The sequence below is a fragment of the Bufo bufo genome, chromosome 2, assembly GCF_905171765.1.
Source record: "Bufo bufo chromosome 2, aBufBuf1.1, whole genome shotgun sequence".
NCBI lineage: Eukaryota > Metazoa > Chordata > Amphibia > Anura > Bufonidae > Bufo > Bufo bufo.
In genome coordinates, this window is record NC_053390.1 from 202111240 (window position 1) to 202137565 (window position 26326).

At 43.4% G+C, this 26326-nt stretch overlaps 1 protein-coding gene across 1 annotated transcript in view; it reads left to right on the forward strand.

Moving 5' to 3' along the window:
* Positions 1-20538, forward strand: part of FBXO21 (F-box protein 21) — a 32324-nt gene extending 11786 nt beyond the window's left edge. The window contains exons 5-12 of the mRNA XM_040416035.1: positions 5601-5747; positions 7223-7359; positions 7746-7882; positions 9971-10147; positions 13204-13336; positions 14231-14415; positions 18890-19047; positions 20145-20538. Of these exons, the coding sequence (XP_040271969.1) occupies positions 5601-5747; positions 7223-7359; positions 7746-7882; positions 9971-10147; positions 13204-13336; positions 14231-14415; positions 18890-19047; positions 20145-20332 (1262 nt within the window). The 3' untranslated portion in view covers positions 20333-20538. The remainder of the gene's footprint in view (positions 1-5600; positions 5748-7222; positions 7360-7745; positions 7883-9970; positions 10148-13203; positions 13337-14230; positions 14416-18889; positions 19048-20144) is intronic.
* Positions 20539-26326: the final 5788 nt, after the last annotated feature.

The window sequence follows — 26326 nt, forward strand, 5'->3', positions numbered from 1 at the left end:
CGTCTTTTTACCATCTTCTGAAGGCTTATTGTACTATCCTTGTGTTTCTCTATAGAGAGAAGGCCTAGTTACCAGCTTTCCTAAAATCAGAATGTGTTACAGTGGACTTCAATAGCCATTGTAAATACAGGTGAAATTCGAAAAATTTGAATATCGTGCAAAAGTCCATTTATTTCAGTAATGCAAATGAAAAGGAATTGCATTAATGCAGCTTAAAATTAGAATTTTGTGAAAAGGTTCAATATTTTAGGCTCAAAGTGTCACACTCTAGTCGGCTAATTAATCCATACCCCCTGAGCAAAGGGGACCTCAAAATTGTGACTTTGGGGTTTCATAAGCTGTAAGCCATAATCATCCAAATTATAACAAATAAAGGCTTGAAATATCTCGCTTTGCACGTAATGAGTCTATCACATACGTTAGTTTCACCTTTTAAGTGGCATTACTGAAATAAATGGACTTTGCACGATATTGAAATTTTTGGAGTTTCACCTGTACATGTAACATAAAGTCTGAGGGTAAGGGCGCATTCACACGACTGTGCCGTGTTTTGCGGTCCGCAAAACACGGATTCCATCCGTGTGCGTTCCGCAAATGGGTGGTCCATTATAGAAATGCCTATTCTTGGCCGATTGCGGATAAGAATAGGACATGCTCTAGATTTTTTGCGGGGCCGCAGAACGGAACAACAGATGTGGACAGTACAAGGTGTGCTGTCCGCATCGTTTGTGGCACCATTGAAATGAATGGGTCCACAACCGTTCAGCAAAATTGCGGAACGGATGCGGGCTCATTTATATGGTCGTGTGAATGAGCCCTAAGGCTGTATAAGCTTCTGTATTCACCGTATGGGATAAATAAAGCATAGGTTTCATACGTTCTGTACATACGTTTGTTTAGGTTTCCTCCAACATACCAAAAACTGGTAAGTCAATTGGCTTACCATGAATATAGCCCTACTGTGTGTGTGTGTGTGTTTGGGATTGACAAATTACATTGTTGGCCCCTTTGGGGACAGGAACTGATGCACAAATTGTTACAGTGCTTAAGAATATGTCAGTGCTATATATGCATGAAATAAATTAACTCCATTGTTACATATGCAAATATGTGTGTGGAAGCATACAGCCAGTCGGCTTTATTGTATGGCTGACATCCTACTCTAATGGCAAGGAGCACAGATATCATCACTCTTATTTCAGCAGCTTAGCCCCTCAGATGCTGCAATTAATATCAACTGCAACATCTAAGCAGTTAGACAGACAAAAGGGCATAGGCTCCCACTCTCGCCACATTATGAAGGCCCCCATGTCTGCCTTTTTTGTACACATATTGGGCGCTGAAGTTCCATACTGTGTGTAATAAAAAAAATATGAGTAAAAAAAAGAAAAGAAGAAAAAAAATCTTTCTCGCTCATAATCATTGGGGGACACAGGAACCGTGGGTATAGCTATGTCCTCTAGGAGGCGTTGACACTAGTAAAAGCTGTTAGCTCCTCCCCTGGCAGCTATACCCCCTCCAGCCTGGAGAGAGAGCTTCAGTTTTTACTAGTGTCAATAGGAGGCAAGACCTCCCTGCTCTGCAGGGATCTCCTGAAGATTTTTTTTTTTTTTCTTCCTTCTTTTTCAGATGGGACAACAGTGGTCGCCTCGCCTCCCTGTTCTCCCGGGGTCGAGTTGCGCCAGTGCTGGTCATCCGCACTGCTGCCTCCCCCACAGAAGACAAGGTGGACCAGGGCGGCCTTGCTCCCCTGCATCCCGCCAGCCAAGGGGTCACCTAGGTCCGCCAAAGAGATGACCCTCCCGCCATTCCAGACTCCTGCCACTCCGGTGCCAGCTGCTGAGGAGGTGACCTTATAGGCCCACTTAGGGAGGGTGAAGTGAAGAGGAGGAAGATTAGGTGAGTACACGGGACTAGGTGAGTATGTTAACCCCATCCCCCTTCCTTCCTATTTGGCAAAGCAGATGGGCTTTATTGCCAGTTCCCTCCCTTATCACTCCTTGGCCAGACACGGGCTTTATTTACCAAGCCCAGTTTCACTAGCCCAGTTTTAACAGCCTTTTCCCTAGAGCCACGCTCAGACGCACCCTCCCTCCCTGGGGGGGTTCGGTCTGAAGGGGGGATCAATGTTTCGGTCTCTGCCGTGATCCGGTGTGATCTTCCAAGATGGCGTCCGAGTTAGACAACAGTACTTGTCGTATGCATTACCCCCTTCCTTAGGCGAAGTATTTGCACTACTACTGGATGCAGTACTCCCTTGGATATTACCTCCCTCTATTGGGGTCTAACCACACTAGAACTGTTTCAGTGTCGGCAGTAGGCGTTCCCCCTTTTTGTAGGTGGCGGAACTGGATTCCCACCGGGGGCAGTACTTACGTTAGACATTAGCCTTCTTCCATAGGTGGCGCTATGGCATTATCCCTGGTTCAGTGTTTACTGTATGTTTTACCCCCTTACGGAGGTGGGGTATTGATACGGGACTCTCCTTATGCCTTGCCCTTTCTGTAAGAGGCGTATTCTCTCTACTTGGATTCAGTTCCTGCTAGATGTATTACTGCATTGTCACCCTTCATGGTGGAGTATTACACTACCACTGAGTGCAGTGCTTGCCGTAAGCATTGCCACCTTTCATTGGTGGGATAGTTGCAACATTGCCCCTTCCACAACTGATCCACTACCGTGGGGAATTAATACATATCTTGGATGTTGCACTTCAACTACGCCACGGCTATAGATGCCTTTGCTTCTTCTACAAGGGGAGCGTAGCGAGTATCTATACACGCTGGTGCCCTGTATTCTTCCTCTAATGGTATTTCGGTGCCACCAGTAGATACTGTGGCTGTTTCCACGTTGTGTCCTTTTCCTTCGGTGCCGGTTTGGAACATGGATATGACAACCTCTCTCCTCAGGGGGTTGCCCAGCGTCACTCGTGTCCTAGCGTCCCCTATCTCCATGGTCCTCCACTGTTCCAATGTGTCTTCAACAATATGTAGTGCGTACACCCTGACACGTAATATTGTGCTTACGTTCCAGCAAGTCGAGTGTTGCACTGACTCTATATTCCCTATCCACCATTCCTGATGTGGGAAGTGGTTGTGCTGGCACTCTGGTTTAGCTTTGCAGCGTGTTCTCCGCCACTGGTGCAGATTTTACGCTGGTACTAGTGTTCGCAGTCGCTGCAGTGGGGCAATCCCTCAGGTAGTGGTTCTACCCTGACACTGGCTTGGCGGTTGTTCCTGTTCAACGCCCTTCCCAGGTGGAGTGTTTAAGGTTAGCTCTCCTTCCCTGGGGCAGTATGAGACCATGGCTTCTACCGGATTCCTCTAGTCTGCCCCTCAGTTTGTGCTGGCGGGGCACGCTGCGACTCCTACGATACAGGGGTCCTGGAGTAGCCATTACATACTCTGGCTCCCCCTGCACGGCTCCTTCGTCAGGTGACGGATTCTTCTAACGCCAAATTCGGTGGTGTACGCTGCATGGCCGCCTCCTTAGGCAGAGTATGGCACTGCCACTATCATCCGGTGGCTTCTTCTGTGTAGTATCAGCCTCAGATGGGGAATGGGCTTCGCCCTGCCACTTTTTTCCTTCCGTTTTTCCTTCTCTGGCTCAGGGTTACGGCCACTCCGCAGACCTTAGTAGCTCCTGTTACTACTTCCCCTCATCTACGTTGATGCAGGGTATTGGTTCTGTGTTTTTTTTTTTTCTTTCAGTCTTGTTCCGTTGGTGATTCCTACCCGTTGGTCCTGGGTGTACTACCCGTATCTACAACTACCTCTCTCAAGACTTGACTAGTGACTGTCATGTCAGTCCGATGTAGTCATGCTTTTTCACTGCACATTCCGTGGCTAGACTACGAGACTCCCCACGCCAGGCTGAGCGGGGGTGCTGTCACGACTGTTGATGGAGTTTTCGTTCCTGGAACGGAACTCCCCTTCTATTCTCCTCGAGGCAGGAGTTTTTCTCTCATCTTGGTCTGGTTGAAATTTCCGTTGAGCTGCGTTGCTACACCGTCAATACACGCTCGCTGACGGAACTCCACCGCCAGTGATTCTCATATCGTCTCTTTTACCTATCCAATGCGTTGATTCCTTGGCTTGCGGTTGGACATGCCTCATTCAGGCGTTCCTTTCTCGTGGTTTATCAGCCAGCTTCTTAGTCTCCTCACAAGCCTCTTCGGCTTGGGGGACATTGGTGGACCACTTACCGTTTCCGTGGAGCGCTTCCCTTTAGCATGGGTGGATCCTGCGGTCCTGGGTTTTTGGTTGGCCATTAGTTCCTTACTGGGTCGGGTTCGGCGCTGTGTATCCTTTCCAGCGTCCTCTGACTCACCTGGGGCCCATAATACCCTCCTTCAGGGAATGGCACATACAGTTCCTCCATACCGTCCTCCTTTACCGCCTTGGGATCTGACTTTAGTCTTTTCAGCGCTCCGGAATTCTCCCCTTGAACTCTTGCGGGAGATGTCACTCCGATTCCTGTCCTGGAAGGTGTTTTTTTCTTGTGGCCATCACATGGGTGTCCGGGTTGGGGTGCTCTCTTGCAGAGAAGCTCCTGGTTCTGACAGGGATAAGCGGTTCCCCGGCCCGTTCATTCCTTTCTCCCGACGGTGGTCTCTGATTTCCATTTCGATGAAGAAATTTTCCTTCCATCACTGTGTCCCTTCCCTTCGCACCCTAGGGAAAGGGAGGTAGATCATTTGGACGTTGTCAGGGCTCTGACGATTTTTTATTTTTTTTGGCCAGCCTCCGGTTCCTTCCGGCCTGCGGTCTCTCCTTTTTTGTCATTCCGGAGGGTCCTCGCAAGGCATTGGCAGCCTCCAGGGTGGCAATTGCACATCTGCATTTGCTTAAGCATACTGCACCCGGGGCAGGGTTCCGCCCTTCGGTGTCACGGCTCATTCCACCAGAGCGGTGGGCGCTCTTGGCTTGGAGGATTCAAGGTTCGGCCGCGCAGTTGTGCAGGGCGGCTACTGTCCTCCTTACGCACAGTCACTAAATTTTGCCAGGTGCTTATGCATCGGCGGGCACCGCCTTTGGGCCGCATGGTCTTGCAGGCGGCAGTTCTTAGTGGCCTGCAGGGGCGCTTGCTCCATGGGTCTGTGGTTTTCCCTCCCTGTGGACTGCTCTTGGACGTCCCACGGTCTCTGTGTCCCCCAATGAATATGGGCGAGAAAACAAGATTTTTGTAAAACTTACCAGTAAAATCTCTTTCTCGCTCTTCATTGGGGGACACAGCACCCACCCAGTATTGTTGTTCGGCCACAGTTGTGGCGGTTGCTGGTTAGAACCTAGTTCGGTTCTTAGCATTGATGCTGTTACACGTTTTTTTCGTTGGTTTACTTGCTTCTCACAAACTGAAGCTCTCTCCAGGCTGGAGGGGGTATAGCTGCCAGGGGGGGAGCTAACAGCTTTTACTAGTGTCAACGCCTCAGGGGGGCAAAAATCACTGTCATAAAGACCAAAATTGTCTGCAGCTCAAGGGGTTAAATTAGCATTAGTACCTAGTTAACAATAGGGACTTTCTGTAACCTGAAATGAACTATTTTAGAGTGTGTGGTCGATTATATGTTGGTTTCTTTATTTATTTTTGTCTTCTCTCAGGGGCTGTTCTCATTGACCAATACTGTAATCCTCTTGAAGACGTTAGCCTAGAAAATATTCAAGCAGAGATTGAAAATATTACGAGGAGGGTGAAGGTATACTTGAGTACGAAAAACAGCAGACATCCAAGCTTATCCCTGCAGGCAGGTTTGTAGGCATATCTCCTCCTCAGTAATACAGAATAATTAGATATTGTACCGTGTCATGAAAGCGGTGTGCACAGGGGATGAATGTGCATTTTGGTATTGGACTTTGTGTAAATGACATCAATATCATGCAATGCCTTGAATACCCACCTGGTGTATATATAATAGGTGACGGGAAGAGGAACTGTTTCCATTTTCTTAAATGAATAGTGCGAGTGTTACACTTGATTAGAAAAAATGCCTCTTTCTCAACTTTTCAGGTTCCTTTCTGTTCCTGCACTGGTCATTCCATCTTAATTCACTGCTAAAGGGCTTGTTCACACAACTGTATGGCCTTTTCAGTGTTTTGCAGGCCGTTTTTTGTTTCAGTAGTGTTTCTGGTTCCATTCCGTTTTTCCATATACAGTAATTACATAGAAAAAATTGGGCTAGGCATAAAATTTTCAATAGATGGTTCCGCAAAAACAGAACGGATACGGAAGACATATGGAGTACATTCCGTATGTGTTCCGTTTTTTTTTTTTTTTTTTTTGCAGACCCATTGACTTAAATGGAACCACTGAACGTGATTTGCAAGCAATAATAGGACATGTTCTATCTTTGAACGGAAATGCGGAAACGGAATGCATACGGAGTACATTCCGTTTTTTTTGCGGAACCATTGAAATGAATGGTTGCGTATAAGGACCGTATACGGAACTCAAAAAACGTCCCGTATACGGTACACAAAAAATGTTTGTGTGAACGAGCCCACAATCTGATCTTCGGTGAAGATGGACCAACAGCTTACTGACAGATCAGGTTACAGCTTCAGCCTATAAAAGTGTATTTAGAGGGGAGAGGGAGGAAGAGTTGAGAGACAGAGATGCAGCAGCTTGAAAGGGCAGGGGGAGAAGGAGCTGAGAGAACCAGACACAGAGATGCTGGCTGTAGTTAGAGGTTAGCATCTCTACCCTGTGGTGCTGTGTATGGAAGACATGGCAGCTAGTGTTCACCCACTAGCTTAGGGAAAACTGACTACTCGATAGGCAGCCTGCAGAGGGGAAAACTATAGAATGCATAAGATGGCTAAATATAGGGGAGATTTATCAAACTGGTGTAAAGTAGAACTGGTTTAGTTGCCCATAGCAACCAATCAGATTCCACGGTTCATTTTCCAAAGGCGTTGTGAGGAATGAAAGGTTGAATCTGATTGGTTGCTATGAGCAACTAAACCAGGTCTACTTTACACCACTTTGATAAGTCTCCACCTTAGTGGTTCTCCTCACATACACATACACACGCGCTTATTCTGAAAAGTCACCTAAAAAGACAAATACGTGATAAAGAAAGGAACCCGTCAGCTGGTGAGCGGATTGTTATCGCGGCTCAGAGTTTTCCGTTTCCATTAGGACTGTTCTGGTTGGTAATAAGGCAGCTGATATAAGTGACATTACTTTTTCATGTGGATAATGTAAAGCATTTTGGATAATGCAGGGGAATCCTCTTACATTGAAGATCTTGATTTACAAGGACAAGCTCTAGATGCTCTGAATCACGTGCTCTTCACGGAGATGAAGTTTAAAGGGAATGTGGCAGATTTCTATAATCCCCTGAATTCATACATTCACCAGGTAGGATTGTGAGTAGCTCTGCACCTCTTTCCTGATCTGTAATATTTATTTAGTTTTTGCATTTGAGGCATTAGATTTTTATTTAATTTTTTACTATTTTTACAATTTGTTTACCTCTGGTTTGCTCTACAAGAAATTCAGCTTCACCTTTTTATCCTTCAGCATTTTTCATCCAGGGGTTTTCACGTTAGACCTGCAGGGAGGATGTAGTATTACACGGCAGTCACTCCCAAATTGACTCTCCTTTCATAAAGTGTGACCTTCATTTGGGGAGGGCTCTCCTTTATGATGTCCGTATGCTGCAATCGCCATAAGAACAGGGATTGTCTTCCTCTAAGCATGACATCTGTTTCTGCAGTGGTTAACAATAAGAATTTGTTTTCTAGGTACTAATCAAGAGGACCGGCATTCCCATCAGCCTCTCTGTGCTTTACCTTACTCTGGCCGAACATCTAGGAGTACACTTGGAGCCAGTCAATTTTCCTAATCACTTCATGCTCCGATGGTGCCAGAGTGCCCAGGGGTAGGCAGCAATTGTCTTTTATATGATGCAGAAGACAAGATATATTTTTATCTCTTATCTTTAACCACTTAGGCTTCATTTTTTTTATTTCCTTGTCGCATTCTAAGAGCCAAAAATGTGGTGGGGGGAATCAGCAGTTTTTTCATTTTCTTCCTGCTGTGCAGTAAAAATTCAGTACATATGTTTTTGTACATACATGTTTATGGGGGGGAAATCATTTTTGGGGTGCCACATTCTCCGTCAAATTTTCCATTGATTATTAGACCTTTGTTTTTGGCGGGATGTGTTGTAGTTTTTATAGGTACCATTTTGGTGTGCATATAATTCATTCAATAATTTTACATTTATATTTTTTTGGTGGTGGAGTAGGGGGTAAAGGGACAATTTTTAGAATTTAGAAGCACAACACCATGTGGTATAGATAATACATTAAAGGGGTTTTTCATGTTCCTGCTGTTGATGACCTATCCTCAGAATAGGTCATCAATATCAGATCAGTGGGTGTTCAACACGCTGCACCCTCACCGAATAGCTGTTCAGCTGTTCCCTGCAGGGTCTGGCATTGGAATTAGCACATTGAACATGGCTGTTCTTCCTGCTCCATTCAAAGTGTAGTGGCTGTGCCGAGTTACTGCAGCTCATCTTCTATTGAAGTAAACGGAGGCTAAGCTGCAGTAACCCAGCATGGTCACTACACTATGAACAAAACGGTCTGCTTCCTGATCAATTCAAGAGCTAGTTCTAGTGCCGGAGGCTGCAGGGAACAGCTGATCAGTGGGGTTGCAGTGTGTCAGACCCTCACCAATCGGCTATGAATGACCTATCCTGACGACAGGTCATCAATATCAGAATCCTGAAAAACCCCTTTAACTTTAGTGTACAGGTGAATGAAGAAATACTTATTTTGTTTACATAGGTTTATTCATGGGGTTTTTGTTTGTAGTCAACTTTATTAAAGGGAACCTGTCACCGGGATTTTGTGTATAGAGCTGAGGACATGGGCTGCTAGATGGCCGCTAGCACATCCGCAATATCCAGTCCCCATAGCTCTGTGTGCTTTTATTGTGTCAAAAAAACTATTTTATAGATATGTAAATGGGCTACTAATGTTTCCGGAGCCTAGCCACACACACTGTGAAGGAGCCCAGCACCGCTCCGCAATATCCAGCAAGGAGGAGATTCGGATGTGCTAGCGGCAATCTAGCAGCCCATGTCCTCAGCTCTATACCAAAAATCCAGGTGAGAGGTTCCCTTTAAGCTTTATTTTATTCTTGTGTTCATGGTAATTCATCAGCACTCCCTCTGTTCAGCTCTATTAATGCCACAGTCACTTTAGATCAGGGCTCAGCAACTTCCGGCACTCCAGCTGTTCTGAAACTACAACTAAAGAATCCTCCTTTTTACTTCTATGGGAGTTATAAGAACAGACAAGTAAATGTGCATGCTGGGAGTTGTAGTTTCACAGCAGGTGGAGTGCCGAAGGTTGCTGATCCCCGTTCTGGATCATTGTATCTAATGGCATGTCCAGGATAGGAGATTTCTCTGATCCCGGCAGTCAGTTACAGCTGGACTCCTGCTGTTGATGGCACAGGCAGTGGCTTCTCCTCCCCTCTGATCATCATGATGTCCCTGTACATCATGGTGTGTTAAGGGGTTAAAGAATTTCTCACCTATCTTCATAGAGAACAAAAGTAAAAGAATGTTTAGTATCAGTTCTATTTTGTAATTATACAGCTTCCTTTCAGGATATTTTGTATCCAACATGAAAAGTATGTTGTGCTGCCCATTGAGGACGAGAAGTACAGTGCCTAAATTCATTTGTGGAGCTGGTAGTGCACCAGTAATTTTCATTCTATAGCAGAAGAACAGCTTGAAAAGAACTAAGGTAGTAATAAAAAATCATTGCCACAGTCCCTCAGGAAAGGGGAGAGACTTGTTCTGCTGCTAACGTGGCAAGCAAAGATCTTGAAAATAGTAATTGAAACAAAAGCATTATTGGAAAACGACAGTCTTTCACCATGTAAAGACCACGCTGCATTCTCCTAAGATATGACAATTCCTTCATAGTCCTTTTTATCATTCTTGCAGCGGTTCAAACATCACAGATTATATGTATGTAGATGCATTTGGATATGGAAAGTGTCTAACTGCGAAGGAATGCGAATACATGATTGGGCAACATGTTACTGAAGAATTCTATGCAGCAGTCAGAACTAAGGAAGTCCTGCAGCGAATGGTGGGAAATCTTCTTAACATGGGCAAGAGGTAAGAAGACAAAAACTATAGCTATTAAAGGGGTTGTCTCATCTCGCCTTTACTAAGGTGAGATGAGACACAGTTCCAACCACCTCCCGGCCGGGAAGCGGCAGAGTCCTACGGCGCTCTGCTGTTTTCAGTAACTCTCATTCCCGTGCATGAGAGCTACTGTAACAGCGTAAGGGCTCATGCACACGACCGTTGTTGTTTTGCGGTCCACTTTTCACTGATCCGTTGTTCTGTATTTGAGGTTTTTCTCTGTCTGATTAAAGTCCTCTTCTGTTCCGTTATTGCACAAAACACATCCATATGTTTTCCGTATTTGATCCGTTTTTTTTGCGGATCGTATACAGAAACAGTAACTTATTAATCACCAAACACATGAGCAATATGGACTGGGCAGAGCATTTCTACAGTATGGATCCGCAAAATACGGATGACATACGGATGTGTTCCATGTGCGTTCTGTATTTTTTGCGGACAATGACTTGAAGGGGGCCTCGGACCGTGATTTGCGGACAATAATAGGACATGCACTACTTTTTTGCGGAACGGCCATGCGGACAAACGGAATGGACACGGAGTAACTTCTGTATTTTCGACAGCTCCATTGAAGTGAATGGTTCTGCATATGGTCCGCAAAAAATACGGAACGGAAGCGGAAAGAAAATACGTTCGTGTGCATGAGCCCTAACACAGTAAGCTATGCTGTTTCTGAGTTAGGGAAATATCATAGCTTGTTTTGCTATGTTGTTTCAGTAGCTTTCATGCACGGCAATGAGAGCCACTGAAACAGCAGAGCGCTGTAGGACTCTGCTGTTTTCCGGCTGGGAGGTGGTCGGAACTGTGTCATCTCGCCTTAGTAATGGCGAGATGAGACAACCCTTTAATCTTTATAATTTGATTTCTTGCTGCCTTCATGGAGGTACGACATGGCTTTATTGCTGTTGGGGATCAGAAAACCACAGCGACATGAAGCTCTAGGAGGAATAGGAGTAGTCTGTCTCCACTCATACATAGTCGTATAGCAGTTCAGCAGAAACAAGCTCATTTACATGAACTACTGCCAATGCACGTGTTGACCTTTTAAAGGGGTTGTGCCACTAACATAAATGTATCCCCCCTGACAGATATCGCTGTTATACACTGCGTGCAGAATTATTAGGCAAATGAGTATTTTGACCACATCATCCTCTTTATGCATGTTGTCTTACTCCAAGTTGTATAGGCTCGAAAGCCTACTACCAATTAAGCATATTAGGTGATGTGCATATCTGTAATGAGAAGGGGTGTGGTCTAATGACATCAACACCCTATATTAGGTGTGCATAATTATTAGGCAACTTCCTTTCCTTTGGCAAAATGGGTCAAAAGAAGGACTTGACAGGCTCAGAAAAGTCAAAAATAGTGAGATATCTTGCAGAGGGATGCAGCACTCTTAAAATTGCAAAGCTTCTGAAGCGTGATCATCGAACAATCAAGCGTTTCATTCAAAATAGTCAACAGGGTCGCAAGAAGCGTGTGGAAAAACCAAGGCGCAAAATAACTGCCCATGAACTGAGAAAAGTCAAGCGTGCAGCTGCCAAGATGCCACTTGCCACCAGTTTGGCCATATTTCAGAGCTGCAACATCACTGGAGTGCCCAAAAGCACAAGTTGTGCAATACTCAGAGACATGGCCAAGGTAAGAAAGGCTGAAAGACGACCACCACTGAACAAGACACACAAGCTGAAACGTCAAGACTGGGCCAAGAAATATCTCAAGACTGATTTTTCTAAGGTTTTATGGACTGATGAAATGAGAGTGAGTCTTGATGGGCCAGATGGATGGGCCCGTGGCTGGATTGGTAAAGGGCAGAGAGCTCCAGTCCGACTCAGACGCCAGCAAGGTGGAGGTGGAGTACTGGTTTGGGCTGGTATCATCAAAGATGAGCTTGTGGGGCCTTTTCGGGTTGAGGATGGAGTCAAGCTCAACTCCCAGTCCTACTGCCAGTTTCTGGAAGACACCTTCTTCAAGCAGTGGTACAGGAAGAAGTCTGCATCCTTCAAGAAAAACATGATTTTCATGCAGGACAATGCTCCATCACACGCGTCCAAGTACTCCACAGCGTGGCTGGCAAGAAAGGGTATAAAAGAAGAAAATCTAATGACATGGCCTCCTTGTTCACCTGATCTGAACCCCATTGAGAACCTGTGGTCCATCATCAAATGTGAGATTTACAAGGAGGGAAAACAGTACACCTCTCTGAACAGTGTCTGGGAGGCTGTGGTTGCTGCTGCACGCAATGTTGATGGTGAACAGATCAAAACACTGACAGAATCCATGGATGGCAGGCTTTTGAGTGTCCTTGCAAAGAAAGGTGGCTATATTGGTCACTGATTTGTTTTTGTTTTGTTTTTGAATGTCAGAAATGTATATTTGTGAATGTTGAGATGTTATATTGGTTTCACTGGTAAAAATAAATAATTGAAATGGGTATATATTTGTTTTTTGTTAAGTTGCCTAATAATTATGCACAGTAATAGTCACCTGCACACACAGATATCCCCCTAAAATAGCTAAAACTAAAAACAAACTAATAACTACTTCCAAAAATATTCAGCTTTGATATTAATGAGTTTTTTGGGTTCATTGAGAACATGGTTGTTGTTCAATAATAAAATTAATCCTCAAAAATACAACTTGCCTAATAATTCTGCACTCCCTGTATTACTTCCCCAAATATCACCATTTGTCAGAACTTCCTTAAAGTTATTAGCTCTGTGGCAAATTAGTTTTAATTGTCAGTAACTGTTGGTTACGTCCTGTAATGGAGCCTTGGATGAATACATAGAAGAGTGGTTATTGAAGAGAAGAAAAAGAAGTGCTGTGAGCATGTGCGTCCTGCAGCGTCATCGATGGATGGATAGACAGACATTGTGACGGATATTCCAAATAGCAGTACTTGTAATTCCACATGTCCTTGTGATCTATTAGTGAAACATGTCATGTAGAAATTGCCCTTTTTTTTCTGACTGGAAACTGTATGTACTTTTTTGTAATGATTTACATTTTATCTCTTTTAGGGAAAGCAAAGATGGGAGCTTTATGTTACTGAGAGTGTCACTGGATCTGTACCTGACTATGTATCCGGACAGCGTGCAGCACCTGTTGCTACAAGCTCGATTATATTTCCACTTAGGGATTTGGCCTGAAAAGGTATACCTGGTCTTTAAAACTTTCCAGTACATACCCTTGTACCACGTACCCAATATTTTATGCATGTGGTTATGCAGATTTGCCCTTGAGATCCACAGTCCAATAATTTGCCTATCCGGGGTAAAGTTATTTTCCCATAAATCTGCTTTGATGTGAAACGACATGGTGTCACGCAATGCACCCCAGGGGACCATGACAGCACCAGGACAATTATTCCTCCTATTTTATGATTTCTGCTTCATCTGGAAGGCATTTAAGGTAGACTATTGCTTTACCATGTATAGCTTCTTTTTATTTATTTTTTACTATCTATTATGGGAACTGTAGGGAACCAGTAAAACATAGGATTATAAGGCCTCTTTCACACGAGCGAGTTTTCAGTGCGGGTGCGATGTGTGACGAACACATAGCACCCGCACTGAATCCTGACCAATTCACTTCAATGGGTCTGTGTACATGCGCTTCAGTTCTGCGTTGCTTGAAAAACGCAGCATGTTCTATATTCTGCGTTTTTCACACAGCCCTGGCCCCATAGAAGTGAATTGGGCTTCAGTGAAAAACGCATTGCATCCGGATGCAATGCGTTTTTCACTGATGGTTGCTAGGAGATGTTGTTTGTAAACCTTCAGTTTTTTTATCACGCGCGTGAAAAACGAATCAAAACGCATTGCACCCGTGTGGAAAAAACTGAACTCGATCGCAGACAAAATTGACTAAACTTGCTTGCAAAATGGTGCGAGTTTCACTGAATGGACCCTGAACGCATCCGGAGCCAATCCGCCATGCTCGTGTGAAAGAGGCCTAAAGGAAGCTAAGGCCTTGCAGTGAGGAGGTAGGCTGTGGTCATGTTCCCACTTTCCATTAATATATTGATAACATGCTTCAACTTTTTAGGTACTAGATATACTGCAGAATATTCAAGCTTTGGACCCTTCACAGCATGGTGCTGTGGCATATCTAGTCCAGCATACATTGGAGCATATAGAGAGACGCAAGGAGGATTTTGGACCAAATGTGAGGCGCCGATCCAGTGAGAAGGAAGTGTGTTATTCTGTAGGACTTCTCGTGAGACACAAGAGGTAAGTAGTATCTTTTAAAAGCTCACATATTATTCACAGTATTTATATATTTTTTTTTTTGTACCAAATGCCAGAAAACTTTAAAGGAGTTATCCGACACTAACAAATTCTCCCCTATATGCTGGACCCCTCACACTGATTCTACTTACCTGGCTCCCTGCACCGCTGCTGCTTCGCCCCGTGTGCAGATGAAAACATCCGGTGTCAGGGGGACGGGGATGAGCTTCCCTAGCGTCACCCGGAGGCTTGTCCCTGTCACCACCTGCCATTGGCTGTTTCCCCATCCCCTGGACACCGGATGTCTTGATCCACGCATGGGGACCAGGAGCAGCGCAGGGAGCCAGGTCAGTAGAATCAGTGTGAGGGGCCCGGCATATGGGGGTAGCATTTGTTAGTCTCGGATAACTCCTTTTAAGGATTTCTTTTATTGCAATATTCGTTGGGCAGTGTTGTTGTGTGAGCCCAGAAGAGAACTGAAAAATACTGTCCTAAAATGAATCCATATATAGTGTCTGTTCTAGACAACATTTCCACGTTCACACAGTAGATTTGCTGCAGAAGGTTCTGCGCCTGATAGGTCCAGTCCATTCCATACCTCTGAATGGGGTTGTTGCCACAGCAGTCACATGACTTTCTGCAAGTCCCATTTAGATGAATGGGACAATTCAACGGGTTTTTCCAACACATCTGCCACATATGAATTTAACCGAAGAGATTCCTTATATGTAGGTAATGCATTCACACTAGTGTTTCATACAAGGATTTTAGGAATCCTGGGCTGTGGTTTTACAGAAGAGGAAAGAGTTCTCACTCCTATGGTAGCGCGCTTAGCCTGCTCCAAGATGTTTGATGTGTAAATCCTGGCCAGAGAAAATAGCAATAAAATTTGGCCTCACCAAGCCTCAATGTAGTGGACGATCAGAGGATCTCCTGTTCAACTCCTCTACTGGGACATAGAAAAAAAACATAGGTTGTATGTACCCCAGAGTGACACCAATGAAAACTACAACTCATCCCACAAAAAACAAGCCCTCACACAGCTCCCTCGACAGTATGATTAAAAATGATCTGCGTCTTTGAATGCAGCAACGCAAAAAAAAGTTTTTATTGTGCAAAAGTAGAAAAACATAAGGAAGAGCTATTTTAATTTTATCTTTTTTTTTTTTTTTTTTTTTTTTTTCATCGTTTCATTCCAAGAGCTATAACTTATTATTTGTCAGTCAATGTAGCCATAGGAGGACTTGCTTTTTCCAGGGCAAGTTGTAGTTTTGGGGTACATATAACTTATTGATTGACTTTTATTAACTCTCTGGGGATGGGGACAACAACTCTGCCACTGTGTTTTTGCGTTTTTTTGCAGTGTTCATTTTTCAACATTTTTTACTTTATTCTCTCGGTCAGTACAATTACAGCAATACCAAATTATATAACTTTTTTTTATTTTTTTACCACTTTTGCTCAGTAAAAACCACCTTTTAAAAATAAAATAAAATAAATGTTTTGCATTGTTGCTTTCCAAAACCCATAACTTTTTATTTATTTCTTTGGAGCTGTGAGGGCTTGATTTTTGCAGGACGACTTGTACTTGTCATTGGTAAAATTTTGGGGTACATAACACTTTATGACTGTGTACTGCAGGTCATTACAGATACAGCAATACCAAATATGTGTGATTTTTTTATTCCTTTGAAAAGCTGTTTCCAGGGGGAAAAAGTGTATTGTTTGTAACGTGGAGATTTTTTATTTATTTTTATTTAACTATTTACTAGCCCCACAAGGGGACTTTAACAGGTGACTACTTATGCAGTACAACGTATTATACTGTCAATGCTATACTGACAGTCACCAGCAGGCTGCGCCAGAGAAGCACAGCCTTCTAGGAATACACTGCTGGCAGGCCTCTATTAGGCCCCAGGCAGTCATGTGAGGACATCGACACCCTGCAATCTTCTTAGTTTGATACCCATGGGAGACGGAGGGTGTCCTCTCTTCAAACCACTTGGATACTGCAATTTGTTATTGACCATGGTATATAAATGGCTAAACGTCCCAAATCGAGACCTGTGCAGCTCTTGAAGTAGGCCACCATAAAAAGGCGTTACTAAGGGATTAAAATGCAGAAATTGGTTGTCCTTAAAGAGGACCCGTCCCCTGTACTGCTTCATTTCTCTTGTAATAAGAATTCTGGAACATCTATTCTTATGGCTCTATGTTGTGCCATTCCACTAGAAGTTATGAATCAATTGCTAGCAGTCTGCTATAAAGGTCCAACTGGATGTTACCTGTTGGAGGTGTGTCCCTGCACAGTCTGATACTATCCAATCAGTGCTGACATTGGTAGACTGTAGGGACACATCCCCAAATGGTAACACCGAGATGGACAGTCCTTTCAGGCATCTGGAAATTCATTCATAAACGTCTAGCAATTATAGAACAGAATAGAGTTGGGGAATGCAAGTAGTTACTAACGCAGACATGTCAGGAGAGGTGACAGGTCCTCTTTAATATGTCTTAGTGAGATCCAGTGAATAATGGTATTCTGCATGACATGACAACCCTGGGGCATGTTTTCTTATGAACCTATGTTGTGCCATTAATCCTACTAGAAGTTTTAGTAACTTGACAACTGGGCTGTGACCGTGCAAAGGCTGATATTGTCCAGTCAGTGCTGCCTATGCAGTCACACTGTGTTGACAATTTTGTATTCGTTCTGGTGGGAGTAATAGAAGAACGTCATAACATACAGTCGTGGCCAAAAGTTTTGAGAATGACACAAATATTAGTTTTCACAAAGTTTGCTGCTAAACTGCTTTTAGATCTTTGTTTCAGTTGTTTCTGTGATGTAGTGAAATATAATTACACGCACTTCATACGTTTCAAAGGCTCTTATCGACAATTACATGACATTTATGCAAAGAGTCAGTATTTGCAGTGTTGGCCCTTCTTTTTCAGGACCTCTGCAATCCGACTGGGCATGCTCTCAATCAACTTCTGGGCCAATTCCTGACTGATAGCAACCCATTCTTTCATAATCACTTCTTGGAGTTTGTCAGAATTAGTGGGTTTTTGTTTGTCCACCCGCCTCTTGAGGATTGACCACAAGTTTTCAATGGGATTAAGATCTGGGGAGTTTCCAGGCCATGGACCCAAAATATCAACGTTTTGGTCCCCGAGCCACTTAATTATCACTTTTGCCTTATGGCACGGTGCTCCATCGTGCTGGAAAATGCATTGTTCTTCACCAAACTGTTGTTGGATTGTTGGAAGAAGTTGCTGTTGGAGGGTGTTTTGGTACCATTCTTTATTCATGGCTGTGTTTTTGGGCAAAATTGTGAGTTAGCCCACTCCCATGGATGAGAAGCAACCCCACACATGAATGGTCTCAGGATGCTTTACTGTTGGCATGACACAGGACTGATGGTAGCGCTCACCTTTTCTTCTCCGGACAAGCCTTTTTCCAGATGCCCCAAACAATCGGAAAGAGGCTTCATCGGAGAATATGACTTTGCCCCAGTCCTCAGCAGTCCATTCACCATACTTTCTGCAGAAGATCAATCTGTCGCTGATGGGTTTTTTTTCCGAGAAGTGGCTTCTTTGCTGCCCTTCTTGACACCAGGCCATCTTCCAAAAGTCTTCGCCTCACTGTGCGTGCAGATGCGCTCACACCTGGCTGCTGCCATTCCTGAGCAAGCTCTGCACTGGTGGCACTCCGATCCCGCAACTGAATTCTCTTTAGGAGACGATCCTGGCGCTTGCTGGACTTTCTTGGACGCCCTGAAGCCTTCTTAACAAGAATTGAACCTCTTTCCTTGAAGTTCTTGATGATCCTATAAATTGTTGATTGAGGTGCAATCTTAGTAGCCACAATATCCTTGCCTGTGAAGCCATTTTTATGCAACGCAATGATGGCTGCACGTGTTTCTTTGCAGGTCATGGTTAACAATGGAAGAACAATGATTTCAAGCATCACCCTCCTTTTAACATGTCAAGTCTGCCATTTTAACCCAATCAGCCTGACATAATGATCTCCAGCCTTGTGCTCGTCAACATTCTCACCTGAGTTAACAAGACGATTACTGAAATGATCTCAGCAGGTCCTTTAATGACAGCAATGAAATGCACTGGAAAGGTTTTTTTGGGATTAAGTTAATTTTCGTGGCAAAGAAGGACTATGCAATTCATCTGATCACTCTTCATAACATTCTGGAGTATATGCAAATTGCTATTATAAAAACTTAAGCAGCAACTTTTCCAATTTCCAATATTTATGTAATTCTCAAAACTTTTTGCCACGACTGTACAGTTAAAAGAGAAGATGCTCCGGTATTGTTATTACATGAGGAATGCAAGTAGTTACTGAAACAGACACAAGAGGAGAGGTAACGGGTCCTCTTTAAGGGATGTGGTACCTCTGTTATTCATGCTGTTATGTTTTCTTTCTTTTTTTGTCCTATACTCCAACTGAAATTTCTAGGTATGATTATAGAGGTGTGATCTTTGGCTGGGATCCTGTGTGCATGATGCCCCCAGACTGGATTGAAATCTTGAGTGTGCACCAGCTCCCTCAAGGAGCAAGCCAGCCATTTTACAATGTCCTGCTTGACGATGGATCTTACAGTTACGTGGCACAGGGTGAGTGAGGACCAGTTCTTATACTGGTGCCTTTCATATAGAGTTTGACTGGATGTGTTAGTGAAGTACAGATGAATGCAGCAGAGCAGAGTTTGTTAGCATGTTTATCTGACGTAAGTGACATTTTAAGATCTTTTACATCATCATTAGCCTGTAACCTACACGTGGAAACCCAGAATAACACAAGGTGAGTCTTTTATCCTCCGTCATCCTCCTGAGACCATGATGGCAATGCAGATAAAGCTAGGTTCACATCCACCCTTATTTTTTTTTTTTATTGTTCTGTCAGAGGAGCAAAAAAACGAAAGTGATGTGGTGCCAGATCCTTCACACGACAGACACCAGGCAGCATACACGCAGCCATATGCAGTTTGGGAAACGCGACCTACAGATGTAGCAGCGTTAACACACCTGCTTTATGAGACATGTTATCTAAACTGAATGCGTTAAGCAATTGCTTTTCAATGGCTTTTGTTTCAAGATAACGCGATGAGTTAAGAGATTGTGTGTGTTACCCCTGCTACATCTGTATGTGTCATTCACATTTCTGTAATCAATGGCGGCTCAGTGGCCCAAATTCACTACATCATAGTCATGTCTGACCACAAGTCTGGTGTACTGTGAACACATTACTGTAATGCAGTAAGGTCCGTATTTCCTGTAATGCAGTGGACAAACGGGCCGTATTTCCTGGATGATGACTTTATCATGAGGTCTGTCGGGTTCCATCATTTTGACGGTCAAAATGGTGTTGCATGCTGTGCTGTTCTTCCTATAGAAAAAAGAATGAATATGTGATAGAGCCTCTGATGCAGATGTGAACTTGACCTAATAAAAAGAAAGTCATTTTTAGGACAAAGCCAGTGTTTCCTGGACCAGAACCTGTGATCAGAAGATTTTGAGGAGTTGTGTGTAAATTACGATTCGTGCTGTGTGTTGTGCGTATATATATATATATATATATATATATATTTACAGCATAGTAATTTTATAGTGTTACGTACATTACATATTTACACCTTTGCCCTGTGCACAATGCCCTTTTCAGAACGGCCTGTATTGTATGTACTAAATTCTGCTTATTCTATTCTCCACAGAAAATCTTGAACCTCATCCAGAACCAGGACCAGTTCAGCACCCTGACATTGCCCATTACTTCTCTGAGTTCGCAGGAACTCACTATATAGCAAATAAAGAACTCCAGCTTCAATACCCAGAAGACACTGACTTCAACATTCAGCTGAGTTTACTGAGACAGTCGGACGCTCCACAGCCCGAACAATGAGTTGGGTCCAGTTTTTTAACTTATAATTATTTTACTTACTGTATGCACATGCAAGATACCAGAATGATCCAGCGCTGTTACATAGCGAGCATTACAACAATACATTTTTAACCTTCACATCCAGGTTTTAGCTTCTGAGAATAGGGCTCACAGCATCCAAGATGAACTAGAACCCAAGGTTTGTGAAACTAGAAAATCTTCCTACACGTACAGTACAGACCAAAAGTTTGGACACACCTTCTCATTCAAAGAGTTTTCTTTATTTTCATGACTATGAAGGCATCAAAACTATAAATTAACACATGTGGAATTATATACATAACAAACAAGTGTGAAACAACTGAAAATATGTCACATTCTAGGTTCTTCAAAGTAGCCTTTTGCTTTGATTACTGCTTTGCACACTCTTGGCATTCTCTTGATGAGCTTCAAGATGTAGTCCCCTGAAATGGTCTTCCAACAGTCTTGAAGGAGTTCCCAGAGATGCTTAGCACTTGTTGGCCCTTTTGCCTTCACTCTGCGGTCCAGCTCACCCCAAACCATCTCGATTGGGTTCAGGTCCGGTGACTGTGGAGGCCAGGTCATCTGGCGCAGCACCCCATCACTCTCCTTCATGGTCAAATAGCCCTTACTTTCAAAGTTTTCCCAATTTTTCAGCTGACTGACTGACCTTCATTTCTTAAAGTAATGATGGCCACTCGTTTGTCTTTACTTAGCTACTTTTTTCTTGCCATAATACAAATTCTACCAGTCTATTCAGTAGGACTATCAGCTGTGTATCCACCTGACTTCTCCTCAACGCAACTGATGGTCCCAACCCCATTTATAAGGCAAGAAATCCCACTTATTAAACCTGACAGGGCACACCTGTGAAGTGAAAACCATTTCAGGGGACTACCTCTTGAAGCTCATCAAGAGAATGCCAAGAGTGTGCAAAGCAGTAATCAAAGCAAAAGGTGGCTACTTGAAGAACCTAGAATATGACATATTTTCAGTTGTTTCACACTTGTTTGTTATGTATATAATTCCACATGTGTTAATTCATAGTTTTGATGCCTTCAGTGTGAATCTACAATTTTCATAGTCCTGAAAATAAAGAAAACTCTTTGAATGAGAAGGTGTGTCCAAACTTTTGGTCTGTACTGTACATTTGTATATCGTAGCATGCTGAGAGTAGTGTATGCTCTCGATCATAAAGTTTAAGCTTACTATGTGCATCCATGAGCAAGAACATGAGGCGCATCTATGAGAGCGATTACTATGTGCATCCACTATGAGCAAGAACATGAGGTGCGCATTGTAAGACAAACTGTTGAATATATCAGTGTTACTTGCTTATATACATCTACAGGAAAGCGGGGCAGACATGTAATGCTTCTTATTGCACTACACGTTATATATTGGTGAACATGGATGTCACGTCACTACAAAGAAACTGTCCTCCGCTATTGTGGGGTTTATGGACTATACATGTGAATAGCTATTATTATATTACTGCATTATTGTGTGCTTGAAGTTTATCTCATCAATCCCTGTGTTCATTGAAATTTGTTACAGAGGTAGTAACCACAAGGCTTATTTTTGTAAAGGGTTGATGCTGCTGGCTGGACTGTATGTGAAGAATGCAAACAAATATTGTATAATTTTTTATTTTTTTTATTTTATTTATTTTTACTATTTGTCGTAGATTGGTTGAAAAAATAAATAAAATAAAATAAATATTATATATATATATATATATATATATATATATATATATATATATATATATATTATTTTTTTTTATATTATTTTGAGAGCAGCTTGTAGACAGGCAAGTCTAGAATCACATTCGTATTCTCATTCTTAGGCCTCATGCACACAGCCGTTGTTGTGGTCCGCATCCGAGCCGCATTTTTTGCGGCTCGGGTGCGGGCCCATTCACTTCAATCGGGCCGCAAAAGATGCGGACAGCACTCCGTATGCTGTCCGTATCCGTTGCTCCGTTCCGTGGCCCTGCAAAAAATATATAGCATGTCCTATTCTTGTCCGTTTTGCGGACAAGAATAGGCATTTCTACAATGGGCCGCCCGTTCTGTTCATCAAATTGTGGAAGTCACAAGGGCTTCCGTTTTTTGGGGTCCACAAACCGCGGATCCGCAAAAAACGGAACAGTCGTATGCATGAGGCCTTATATCATACTCCGACTGCAAGTTTGTTCCCTATGAGTTTGAGTTCATTAAACTGCTGTGACACACCCAGGTAATATGTCTGACCATGGACCTGTGAATCTGGACCAAGTGTTCAAAAACCTCCTCAATCCACACAGATTTCGGGATGTATTATACCGCCTATTTTTCCTCAGTGGGAATGCACAATGACGGTCATACAACCTCTGTTTTTTTCTTTTTTCTTGCAGAAATCAAACTGCACATCTGCGGCAAAAATCGAGGGAAATTCTGAGGAAAATACATGTTGGGCTTTTCTGATGTGTATTTTCCGAGACTCCTTGGTAACACTGTAAATTCAAAGATAGAAAACAAAGATGGAAGGAAGCACAATCTTTCAGTGGTGTGGTTAACAAATCAGACATTTAATGTAACACATCTACACGGTCTTCACGTTACAGTAGCTCTAACAATCATTGGTCTTTGGGCCATTGTGACTTTAAACCACATTAAGTATACACTGCGACAGATGTTGGACGATCCATCCGTATTACTTCAGTGGATGCACTGCATGGTACATTGCTGTAAGTCCTGTACCAGGGTGTTCTGTTCCTCTGGACACTAGGTGAGGGCTCCTCCATGTTATTTCGCTGGCTCATATCTCTGTGTCTTGACAGTTTTTATGCTTCAGAACCAGTTACTGGTTTTCCATAGAGTGATGGTCACAAGTTACACTTCTAGTTGTCCCAGTACTTGTAACCTGAAATACTACTGCATTGCATCATCTTATTCTGATGGTCTTCTACATACTCGTTAAGCTATTGAAACACTCTGAACTGACCGCTCAGTCATGGAAGTATATCAACAGCATTGTCTAATCCTAGTTTACATAATGAATTGCTGCTAGAATGTTGTATGTGTGGTAAGCCATGGTGACAGTCGTGGTTTTGGATGTTCTCATGTAGTCACGTGTCATTTAAAGGGGTTGTCTCATCATGAACAATGGAGGCATATCGCTAGGATATGCCTCCATTGTCTTATAGTTGCGGGTTCCAGCGGTGGGACCCGTACCTATATCGAGAATGGAGCCCCGCAAGTGATGGAGGGCGCACTGCGCATGCGCAGCCGCCCTCCATTCATTTTCTATGGGGCTGGCGATTTCCGTCGGCCCCATAGAAATGAATGGGAGCGGGGGCCACGCATGCACGGTATGCTCCCATTCACTTCTATGGGGTGCCGGCTTGGTGGTGGCTGGACCGGGCGGTCTCTGTTCTCAATAAAGGTGCAGGTCCCAGCGGTGGGACCTGCACCTATCATACAATGGGGGGGGGGGGGGGGGGGGGATATCCTAGCGATATGCCCCCATTGTCTATGATGAGAGAACCCCTTTAAGGTCCTGTACACACAGCTCAGACAGTGGGAATTAGTTAAGATATTGTATGTGAGGGATCATTTGCCATTGTGTTTATCCTGGAATCCTAGAAGCATTTTGCTTGATGGCACTTATTATGATTACACTGTCTTAGGCCTCTTTCACAGGACCGTATGTATTTTTCTGTATTTTGCAGTCCGTTTCTCACGGATCCGTTCCGTTTTTTGGGGGGTTTTTTTGTTTCCGTTCCGTATTTCCGCAAAAAATCTCTGTATCGTTTCTGTATGCGATCCGTTTTTTGCGAATTGCAAATGGAAACATAAAATTTGTATTCATTACTGTAATGTTTGTAAACACATGGGCAAAGTGGGCATAGATCCGCAAAAAAACGGATGACATACAGATGTGTTCCGTATGCATTCCGTATTTTTTGTGGACCCATTGACTTGAATGGAGCGACGGAACGTGATTTGAGGACAATAACAGGACAAGTTCTATATTTTAGCGGAATGGATATACGGAATTACGGAAACAGAATGCATACGGAGTACATTCTGTTTTTTTTTTGCAGAACCATTGAAATGAATAGTTACGGAAACAGAAAATAAATATGTTCGTGTGCAAGAGGCCTTAAAGGAATAGCATAGAACATACCTTTAGGAGTACATTTCTGTATTGCTCAGCCAGGTACGTTTTGTATCCTGTTATGTGCGGACGTTCCGGCACAGGTGCTACTTTCATTCGTCTGTACAATAGAAATTATGTCCACAAGGATCTCATTTAATAAATATTGAGAACTCTGCTTCCTATTCTTTTTTGTCTCTGTTTTACTGAAGTATTTTGTTTAGGAGGTGCTACAATGCAACATTAATGTATTGTTATTATCCATATTGTCTCCTTTGCTGGCTTGATTAATTTTTCCATCGCATTATACATACTACTGCTCGTAGCAGCTATGAGTTGTCCAGGACGGGAGCTGCTGTGCATGTGTACCTATGTGCACTCCCACGGTCCCGGGCATCAGAGATGACAGCATTTTTTCGTGTGCAAGCACAGTTGGATTGCAGTATGGTCAGAACATGGAAATGAGCGCAATCCGCCCGTTCCGCAAAAAGATAGGACCTGTTCCATTGAAGTGAATGGGTCCGCATCCGTGATGTGGAATGCACACGGAACTGTGGCCGTGTATTGCGGGCCGCAATACGGCCACGGATCACACACGTTCGTGTGAACTAGGCCTAAGGCTGAATTCACACGTCCGTGGAACACAGTCCGTGAGATACCGGACTGGCATCCTGCATCCGTACGCTTCCTGCCGCCGCAACTGTACAGCAATACACTCATATGATCTATACAAAGTGTATTACTGTACAGCAGCAGCGGCACGAAGCGCACGGCGTCATAGCAACCAATGACGCCGTGCGCTCCTGCATTCAGCAGGATGCCAGTCTGGTATCTCACTAGTAGCCGGGTACCTGAAGATAATTCGGGGTTTCTCGGTGCATGCAGTGTTCAGTGTTGGATCCTGGTTTCAGATCCTAGCACATATGAAAAAAGACTTTAGGGTAGATTTATCAAAACTGGTGTAAAGGAAAACCGGCTTAGTTGCCCATAGAAACCAATCAGGTTCCACCTTTTCATATTCCACCAGAGCCCTGAAAAATAAAGGATGGAATCTGATTGGTTTTATTGGCAACTAAGCCAGTTTGTAAAAATCTGCCCCTTTAAGTGTAAATGTCACTATGTTTGCTGTTTGTTGGTGAAATAAAATGCCCGATTGCTTGAAGTGGCCGAGTGCTGCAGATTCTCTTCAGCCAAAGAGCAGAGAGACTTCTCATCTTTCCTGTTTCACTGCAGCCAATGTAGAGCATGGCTTGTAAGGGGAAGAACAAGCGTCACCAGGATGGGAAGAGAATCCACAAACACACTGAGGAATCTAAAAAAATCCATGAATGGGAAAAGACTAAATAAATGCAATTATTTTATTTATTTTTTTAAAGGACTTACAAATCAACATATTTCAAACTTTTTTTTTTTTTTTTACTGATGACCTAGGTCATCGGTATCTGATTGGTCGGGGTCCAACCCATTCACTTCAATGAGTCCGCAATCCGGGAGATGCGGAACGGAGGCACGGATCGGAAGCACTACGGAGTTTAAAAAGGATCCTAGCCTTAATGCTAACTTGTGCCCCAAAATGGGGACTTCATACAGCTATGAAAGTGAAAATATAAAAGATAGAATGGTCAGCATATGGCCAAAAAGATTCTTCTGGTCCTTATAGCCAAAACCACATAGGACTTGGAAGACCTTTTTAAAGGGGTTGTTCTGCAGGGATTAACGTTTAGGAAAGGGCTTGAAGTGCTTTAATAAAATGAAAAAGTGATACCACTGGGATCCTCTGAACCTGGGTCCTCGCTGGTCTTTCTTGCTACACACAGGAGAAGATCACCTTTGCAACGAGCGATCGGCTGA